This window comes from Frankliniella occidentalis, unplaced genomic scaffold (assembly GCF_000697945.3).
Source record: "Frankliniella occidentalis isolate FOCC.00 unplaced genomic scaffold, Focc_3.1 Scaffold9, whole genome shotgun sequence".
NCBI lineage: Eukaryota > Metazoa > Arthropoda > Insecta > Thysanoptera > Thripidae > Frankliniella > Frankliniella occidentalis.
Window position 1 is genome coordinate 1,112,181 of NW_026267139.1, and position 9,194 is coordinate 1,121,374.

The following is a 9,194-nucleotide window of genomic DNA, read 5'->3' on the forward strand; positions in this document are numbered from 1 at the left end:
ATAAATAAAAATTAATTTTCAACAAGCGTTTTGAAAGCGTTTTCAGCTTCCGAAACGCGTCTTTACGGGAAGCCGACAACGCTTAAATAACGCTTGAAAAGTTGAAAATTAATTTTCTTTTTCAACCGTCTCTTCATGCGTTACGACGCGGGCGCCTGCGTAACGCGGGATAGGCAACGTGCCTCGCGGCCGCGCACCGCTTTGCCTACCTCCCAGGCGACCGGGCTGGGGGCGCCCGCAAAGGGAAAACGAGCCTTGTTGGCCAGCACTCTAGAACCTTAGAAAATTCCCTGTTTTTAATTTTTTGCAATCGCAATCAGTTTGGTGTCTGGAAAACTACACAATTTTGTTCCTGATAACGGGACGCTGTGTCGTGAAACTCGACGCTGTTTGTCAAGGTTTAGGAACAAAATTTGCATGTACGGTCTGGGTGTGCACGAAATTGTTTCCTTTTTAGGAAAACAAAATTGTCATTTACATTAAGAATGTAATGCACTCAAAGTATGCCATTGACTAGGACGGGGTACTTATTTCATTTTCCGTTTTTCGAACTTTGTTTCATTGGTTTTATTTGTGTTTTTTTTTTTCTTTTATGCGGTTTAGCCACGACGCCGATTCCTACGGGCAAGCCGGTGGCGGCTCCGGCGGCGCACAGCCTGATCCTGAACGGCGGCGGCGGCGCGCACTCGTACCAGCCGCCCACCGGCCGGGCGCCCGCCAACTACTCGGGCGTCACCCCGTACGGCTCGGTGCCGGCCTCTGCCATCGCGGCCCCGGCCAAGCAGGCCGCCGCCGTCAACCAGACCCTGCACATCGACACGCACTCCGACCCCGTGCCGTAAGTGTTGACGTAGATTATTTTTTCAACTTTCTATGTAGTTATATTTTAAGTATTGAAGTAAATGTTCAATCCGACACAACCATGATTCAATTGCAGATACCGCGCCCTGTACAACTATCGGCCCCAGAACGACGACGAGCTCGAGCTGCTCGAGGGCGACATCGTCCTGGTCATGGAGAAGTGCGACGACGGCTGGTACGTCGGCTCCTCGCAGCGCACCGGCTTCTTCGGCACCTTCCCAGGCAACTACGTGGAGCGGATATGATGTACCGGATCCTGGTTACAAAAGGTTCCTAATCCAACTGTCTGTGTGTTCTGAGTCGAGTATGAAGTCGAAGAAACTTGTGACCTCTTATTAATAAAGCCAAAGGAAACTGTACTAATCATTAATTGAGGAAGACCTTTGTCTTAAAAAGGCAAATCTTCCGACTTTTGCCATAAAATGTATGTAATTTCTTATGAGTCTGTACTCAAGAATGACATTCGCACAGTGAATTTAGTGCTATTTAAGGTACTTGTGCTTGTTTTGCTCTTAACCATCCAAATGTTAATCATTGGCACTGTACAGGTGTTGATGCATGTCATAATGCCATTTTGTGAAATCCACATTTTTGAAACCAAAAAAGTTTTATTTTACTGACCACAATTTGAGTAAGTTAGTCATAGTATAGCGAGCGAATGCATTGGGCAAGTAATTGTTTTGATATGTGTAGTGTCCTGTGATTATTCCTAAACCCTACTGGCACTTAATGGTTAATCAGAAAATATTTTGATTTTTTGAAGTTGTTTCATAACTATAAAGATGTTGACCAAGTTAATCCAGAAAGTAAGTCAAAAGATCTTCGTCTATTAAGCTTAACTTGTAATATAGATTTTGAAAACTTACGCACTTAAGTTCAAGCTCAGTGGCTTGAGGAAAGGCTTCATGACGGCAATAAGTGCAGGTAGAAATCTAGTCATGCTTTTGCACGCACATATTAATCGTACTCAATTTATAGGATCTATTTTTGTAACAACATTATTGTTACCTTAGAACTGATTCCATTGCACATCTTTCCAAGAAAGAAAAAAAAACATTGAGAAAAGAAAACTTGACAAATATTAAAGAGTGTTCGAAATATGTTGACTTGGTAACTAGGCTGGCAGCACTGGAAAACTTGGGGGGCATTCGTGTTTCTTAATTCAATCCACTGCCTTAAGGATAAAGTTTGTTATGCACTCCAGCCCATAGAGTCTTTCTTTTTTACATGGAGTGGAGTGCGTTACAAAAGATATTCTGCCTTGTAAGTGCATGGCAAATAATTCCTTTTGGAGGTCGAGATCAAGTGTGACGCATTGTTTCCCAGTGTCAAAAACGTCGTGAGTCATTTGTTGAACAAATAGATGTAAAGATCCCAGTTTCTTAATTTGACTCACTTTTTCTTTGAAGAAAAAATGATTTCGAGCGAGCGGGATCCAGTCAAGATACGTCTGAATTGTCTCTCTCCGATCGTGCAGACATTCACAGACACTTTCCAGGAGTGCATTGGCTGTTTTCACATTAATTTGATCTGTTTGAGTGTTATGATAATACGACTTTACTACCCCTATGACCTGAAAATTGTCTAGTACCTATTCTCCTATACTTCCTACCCTTTCTCAAACGTTTAAGTCCGCATCATAATATAATAAAGTAGTCAGGAAGTGAAAATAAATAAAACGGAGCCTTCTGAGATCCCATAACAGATTGATATTTCATTTTGAGATTTTGAGTCGTTATTTGAGTCCTTCAACATTGTAACAAACTTTTGTTGTTAGTTTTATGAAATGAATAAAACCCGTATCGTGTTCATTTTAACAATAAAGAAAATGTAACGCATGTTAGTGCCGCACTAATGAAGTATATATGTTTTTGTTGGCCGCTGCCCGTCCTCGACTTGCGATCCGAAAATGTTTTGAATCGTTTTATTGTTATCCGAAAGTCAATTCCGCAGACTAGAGCGGCAGCGCCACCCGTGATTGTTGTTATAAAAACCGAGATGTTCACAATAAAAGCATAGACCTATTGACGCTCGCCTCTTTCATTTCCTACAGTTCACCAAAGCCCCGAACTTGAAATTTACGTCATTTCTTTCACAAACAAAGTTGCAAACTATTTATTCATGAAGTCGGAAAAAAAGGTGCGCACTATACGTCGTTAACATCAAGATGGCCAGTCAAAGTAAAATAAGTGACACCAACTGTATGACAGTGACTACAAATGCGGTGGTACAGGTCTCGGGCTGCGCTGTGCGACAGGTCCCCGCCTTACTCCACCACCAGCCGGCCCGCCCCGCCCCGCCACACAGCAGACAGGCGCAGGCGGCGCTCCGCTCCATACAGTGCGTTATGCGGGAACAAAGTGGACGGGCCAGGATCATGTGATCCCCGTCTGTCTTATCGAACAGGGCCATGGAGGGGATGGGGATTACTGAAGTGATCCGACGGGTCATTTTCTGAATGCTGCCGGCGACTGTATTTAGAGAGAGAGAGAGAGAGAGAGAGAGAGAGAGAGAGAGAGAGATTGCGCGAATTTTGTGCGCATATTGATGAAAGCTGAAAACCATGCCGGGTGGAAGGCGGGTAGGGGGCGGGGGGAAGCTGTGGGGATGTGGGTAAGCTCGCCGATCCCCATCCCCGTCCCGGACCCGGATCCCCCCGCTCAGCGTGCGTGGCCCGGGCCGGCGGGGCCGCGCGAAGAGGGTTGTTCCGCGCCGCTCCGCCAGGGGGTGCTGGAGCCGGGAGGAGGGTGGCGGCGGTGGCGGGACGCTGCTGGAGCAAGGCGACCGAGGGTATAAGTAGGGGCGCCGAGGCCCCCGTGCGCCAGTCACCCAGCGCCGCCCGCCCTTGCAGCCCATGGAGCCTGGCTAGGCCCCACAGGCCGGCGCAGGCCAAACTGTCCTATGGTGGTGGCGATGACGGCCCCTCGACGGCACCCTCCTCAAGGGCCGCCCGGAGGGCAGGGCGCCGGCGGTGGTGGTGGTGGTGGGGCGTTGATCTGAAACCGCGAGTGTGAGACCTTTATCCCAGCCGCCATGGAGCCGCCCGAGAGCAGCAGCTCGGAGGGAAGTCCGGCCCACCCCAGGGGTGAGTACAGTATACACCTGTAGGGCACCCGGAAAAATGACAAGGGGTCGTCGAATATGTGGGAATACCATACACACCATCTTTCTTTTAAAAAATTAAAAAATGATAGAACGTCTCGCGAGTGACTTGACAGGAAATTGGAAAAATATTTAAATTTAGTGCGAAAAAATGTGAAAAGTTAAATGAGTGGACCCAATCAATGAAACGGTTTATAATTGTGGAAACACTGATTTTTCCTACTAAGTTTTGGGCTATCACATAAATCCCGGAAATTATACCTTCGCCAGTAAAGAACCACCTTATTTATTTATTCCATTCCGTAATTTTCGTTCCGCTGAACTTTCGAATTTTTAGCACGATGGTATCCGCTTAGCCAAGCCAGGTTGGTTTTGCGTGGCGAACGTAAAGAACTATATCTACCCCCTCTCCTCAGAAATATTGGACTGCTATCAATGTTGTGTAAGACGGCCGTTATTTTGTCCAAAGAAAGTGGGCGTGATTTGCTTGAGAGGTGTTTTATGTATCATTTCAAGCATTGCTGAGATCTTATGAGCGGTACAGTAAGTACGACGATCATACCGACATGTGCGTACTGTACATTTAGTATGGCCTTTCGTGCAATCTTTTGTAGAGTGGATACTAGAGTTTCGGAACAATCCTGCAATATGCCGCCAAGCAGGCGATGGGGCGATCTAGCTTGCTCACCGTAAATCTATACCTATATTGTCCATAGGGCAAGATTGGAAATTTGGGAAAAACCCATTCACATGGTTCGTTATTGGCCTCATAAACTCCCTGTAAACAGAAGAAATCACAGTTTTTGCACTTCATTCTTTTGTGTTTGATGTCACAACAGTCTTCACTCCTCAAATACTCCTGTAATACAAACAAGCCTCTCCGCGATCCTCCTCGTAAAATTTGTTTGTATTACAAAAGCTTTGAAATCCCTGTACGTTACGAAGAGCAGGTGTTTTTAAGAAACGGACAATGACAGCATTCACTCTGTAACCTCTCCTAATCACTTTGAATAACATCCGGCTAAAGTTTTCCGAGAATAGATTTACAGTTCATGCACTTACAGGTTTCAAGACACAAGTGCCTTCAGTTTCACTTTTCTTGTAAAAAAGGTTGTAAAAGGTCGGCATATTTTCTTTTAGTCTCTGGCATACACCCGATTTAAAGGCGAAGACAACCGCGTTTTCCTTCCATTGGTTATTTGACCGAACATCCAAAAACACTTTGACCTGTTATAATAAAGATTGGCGTTGTTTGGTTTTTTTGTGGTTGTGGACTCGAGTCGTGTACTTTTGAGTACTTGTACTATGTACACGACTTGTGTTCATAATCACTATCAATAAAATATCATTTCATACCCCGAAGCTGTCATCAACAGGTTCATCTATCGTCACGTTACCGGTCAAGAGTTGAGCTTCTCTTGGCTTGACTGGATTGAAATGAGTAACCCGCAAATGCCATTGCCAGGGGAGGTCGTCTGGTCCACAATTGTAGAACCGTTCGACGTAAGCAATGTAAGGGCCCTATAAGAGATACCATACAATACCGTTAAGAAAAACGTTATGCAGTGGGGAGTCCACAGTTTAAACAGACGTTTCATAAAAGGTACTGACTACTTACAAAGAGAGAGTTGATAGCTTTGCCGTGGATAGCCTTCTGGCACAGCAGCACAATCACAAGTATCAATGACATCCTGGACCTGGAGCCACTACAAATACTAGAGTCAGGCATCTTTTCTTTAAGCGTAGTGAGATCAGTGGATAAAATTATTTAGCTCTTTAACCGTGAGTTAAGCGGCACTTTTGAAATAGGAAACCTACCGGAGGTTATAGCCCGCAGCACCACATCCCCCCTCTTCTCTCTGAAACCTACAACCCATATGCCGTGGCCATGAGTTAGTTATCCGGTGGCGCCAAAGGTCGGGCCGAGGTTGCTGAGCTCCGTTCGCTAGGTGATCCTAGGACGGTCCTCGCGTCGCATTAGCCTCCAAAAAGTGTTCACAGCACCGCTTGTTTCCAAACTGTAGTGGCCTCTGAGGTGCCAGCTGGCGTGGAGAACGCAAATGAGATATAGCATGGTGCTTGTAACACGACATGTTTCACTGAGCTGGAGGGGATAAAACGCGTGATGTATAGCGACTAATTGGTGTGGGTGACGAAGGTCGGACCGCCTGTACACGCGATAGGACTGCAGGAGCGGAAGTCCTGGAAGTGCAGCGCTCATTGTCGGCCGCCCTAAACATTTACTGGCCTCGACAGTTCATACACACATTATGACGCCCATTTATATTCGAACTGATTCGAGCTGAATCGAACTGATCGGTTTCAGAGTAGTACACGAAAAAGAAGAAATAGCTAAATTAGCCAATGCTTTCGCTAATATGGCCTTAGATGAGAATACTAGCTCTCCTAGCTAATTCTTAGCTAATAATTAGCTGGGATAGCTAATATTCTAATCTGAGGCCATTTAGCGAATGCGTCAGCTAATCTGGCTATAATTGTATTTTTTTTCGTGTACATGTTTAAAATGAGCTAAAAAACAGAAAAGAATGTCGTGCGCTTGTTTTACGAGTATAGCTAGGGTCCCTGACGAGATCGGGATGTAGTGGTGCGCTTCGTGACATCCCGCCCCAACCCCGCCCCGCCCAACCACGCCGCGCCCCGAGCCTCGCGGTGCTTCCAGCTGGGCCCGCCAGTGCTCTGATGATCCCACCCCCCATCCCATCCCAACCCGGCGGCGCACCCTACTAAGCTGTGGCTCAGTCCGGGGCCCAGCCAGGCGGGGCGGGGCGGGGTAGCTCCACGCAGGCTCCCTTCAAAGGCAACAAGTTCTGATGGTAGGCCCACCACAGCCACCCCCGCCCTACCGCGCCCTACCCCACCCCGCCTCACACACCTAGGGCATAGAGGGCCCAGGCTCGGGTGGGAGGGGACAGAGTCCGGGTCAAGACCCGCAGCCGCGTATCGTGGCGAGGTGGGAGGGGTGAGGTGGGGCGGGGCCTATAGAGGCGGCGGTGGTGGTGGTTCTCCGCCTCGCCTGCCACCCAGCTGCCAAAAAGAATCCCGCCGCTCCGACCGCCCCCGCCCCTCCCCGCCACTTACTGGTTCGTCCGGCAGGATGGACGGATAAGGGCCCCCCGCTGTCGACCCCGCACTGCTGGAGAACCTTCACAGTTGGCTGCGAGTCGTGAAACGAGAGGGCCCCAGGAAAGTGGCATCGTCGTGGGCGTGAGAGAGAGAGGGAGAGGGGAGAGAGGGAGAGGGGAGAGAGGGAGAGGGGAGAGAGGGAGAGGGGAGAGAGGGACAGGGGAGAGAGGGAGAGAGAGAGAGAGGGAGGGGGAGAGAGAGAGAGAGAGAGGGGGAGAGAGAGAGAGAGAGAGGGGGAGAGAGGGAGAGAGGGAGAGAGGGAGAGAGGAAGAGAGGGAGAGAGAGAGGGGGGGGCACGGTAAAAACGACGTCCTGGTTTTCATGACAGTTTGGAAAAACCCTTGACGTCTTATGGAAGAAATGCATGTTGTACGTCATGGTTTTTCCAAAGGGAGGGAGAGTGAGTAAAAACCTTGTCTGTCATAAATTCATTCATGGTAAAAACGGCGTCCCAGTATCCAAGCTACACTTTCTGTTTTTCTAGCATGGTTTTCCTCCTTAAACTTGAGACTGAGTAATATAATGGCCTACCTGAAAGAGGCTAATCACGGTCGGTAACAACATTAAAGGTTGGACTCTTATCGTCTTTGAGCATATTACACTTTATTATTCTGAACTTTATAAAGAGGAATTCAAATTATGACAACCGTGCACTCTAAGAGGGTTAAAAAGAATTAGTGGAGAAAAATAGGAGCGTCGAGGAAAAAAATGGAAACATTTAATCTGCTGTCAACGATGGTTAGACTAGATTTCATAAAATAGCCTACAATATAGGGTTGAAAATTTCTAAAATTTTCCGGAAATTTCCCAGGTCTAGGAAATTTACAATTTTTCCCCCAAAATTTATCATTTTTAATTTCCCGGAAATTTTCCAGGTGTTTTTCATAAACTTTCCGATTTTTCCCGGAAATTTTCCGTTTTCCCCGAAATTTTCCAGAAACTTTCCAGATTTTCCAACCCTAGCCTAAACTACAGAATCAACGTCGAAGATATCACCATACATCCTCGGTGCGCTTGGCCGCCCCCGGGAGCGCGGCTCTTGGTCCCCTACAACGAGCTGTGTTGTGTTGACGACAGCTCCTTGTGAGAGACCGTGATCCGTTCTCCCCCCTGCACGTCGTGGGACTTCAGGCGCCGCCGACTGTTCATCATATTATCATTACTAGAGTAGGAAATTCCCAAAACCTTCGGAAAATTTTGAACTAATTAACTGAAAACTCCCGAATTCTGTCAAATTTTTCGTTTTTCCCTGAAATTTTCCTACCTTACCTACGAAGTGTGCAACATTCACACACACACTTGCGTTTCCAGTGTGGCGGGCCGAACACATATGTCTTCGGATCCGCATTTTCCCAAGCATATTCAGTTTCCTCCCTCAAGTTTGTCCGGTGATCCTCCGCCCGGACCTCAGCGCGCCCCTCAGCGAAACAAAATCATTCTTCCTCTTGTAAACCCGGCAACGGCGCTCCCTGCGTCCCCGAGCTCTAATCTCTCTCTCTCTCTCTCTCTCAGGCTCTGCTGTTCCGTGTTCTTTTCAGGCACGTGCTTAGATAAAGGACCCCCCCCCCCCCTCCCTTTCCCCGGAGGCAGTGCCTGGGAGTGGCGCGGTGTACCTGTTGAAGTAACCATGTGGAAAATGGGAGTCGGAGTCGGCCCCCCCGGCCCAGAGTGTTGGCTGCGCATAGCGTGGTACGGGACTCGGAGGAGCACGCTTTATACTGATGAACTTCCCCCCGGGCGCGCCCGCGCTCTCTTTCCCGCGCATTCATTTGAATTCAAACTTAATTAAATTGCAGAGGAAATTCCACATTCGTTGAGTATTTGAAGCAAAACAAAATATCGCTGTCGTCGTTTCACGGCAAAACATTTTTTATCTGTTGTTGCCGGAACGATGTATTATTGTTCGAAAATTTGAGGGGAGATTTACTTTTCACAAAGGAAGGTGCGTTGGTGCGTTCAGGTTTCAAGCCCGGGTTACTTTTTTAAAAGAATTTCTTTTGATCGCTTTTCGCCATTTCCGAGGTTATCCAAGCAGTGGGTTCTGCTCCGTAGCTCTAGCTACTTTTTCCGCTTAATCTCACTCTCCC

At 47.5% G+C, this 9,194-nt stretch overlaps 3 protein-coding genes across 4 annotated transcripts in view; 2 read left to right on the forward strand and 1 right to left on the reverse strand.

Annotated features, from left to right (window-relative positions):
• Positions 1 to 2,889, forward strand: part of LOC113204065 (sorbin and SH3 domain-containing protein 1) — a gene marked incomplete in the record, with an annotated part of 111,520 nt that extends 108,631 nt beyond the window's left edge. The window contains 2 exon segments of the mRNA XM_052275827.1: positions 604 to 838; positions 938 to 2,889. Of these exon segments, the coding sequence (XP_052131787.1) occupies positions 604 to 838; positions 938 to 1,106 (404 nt within the window).
• An 805-nt stretch (positions 2,890 to 3,694) lies between these two features.
• Positions 3,695 to 9,194, forward strand: part of LOC113204089 (translation initiation factor IF-2-like) — a 46,415-nt gene continuing 40,915 nt past the window's right edge. For both annotated transcript variants that reach the window (XM_026419092.2, XM_026419093.2), the window contains exon 1: positions 3,695 to 3,946. In XM_026419092.2, coding sequence (XP_026274877.1) covers positions 3,895 to 3,946 — 52 coding nt within the window. In that variant the 5' untranslated portion in view covers positions 3,695 to 3,894. The remainder of the gene's footprint in view (positions 3,947 to 9,194) is intronic.
• Positions 4,350 to 5,999, reverse strand: LOC113204090 (uncharacterized). The gene is made up of 5 exons (XM_026419094.2): positions 5,782 to 5,999; positions 5,582 to 5,669; positions 5,320 to 5,484; positions 5,026 to 5,190; positions 4,350 to 4,741 (listed from the first exon to the last, which is right to left on the reverse strand). Exons 1-5 carry the CDS (start codon positions 5,838 to 5,840, stop codon positions 4,586 to 4,588), a joined length of 633 nt encoding a protein of 210 aa, XP_026274879.1. The 5' UTR covers positions 5,841 to 5,999; the 3' UTR covers positions 4,350 to 4,585.

Excerpts from the sequence above, each read along its gene's own strand:
- LOC113204090 (XM_026419094.2), bottom strand. The coding sequence starts at position 5,840 with ATGGGTTGTAGGTTTCAGAGAGAAGAGGGGGGATGTGGTGCTGCGGGC. Across the intron at positions 5,670-5,781 it reads GCTGCGGGCTATAACCTCCG|TGGCTCCAGGTCCAGGATGT; the intron begins GTAGGTTTCCTA and ends TAGTATTTGTAG. Across the intron at positions 5,191-5,319 it reads CTGTTGATGACAGCTTCGGG|GTCAAAGTGTTTTTGGATGT; the intron begins GTATGAAATGAT and ends TTATTATAACAG.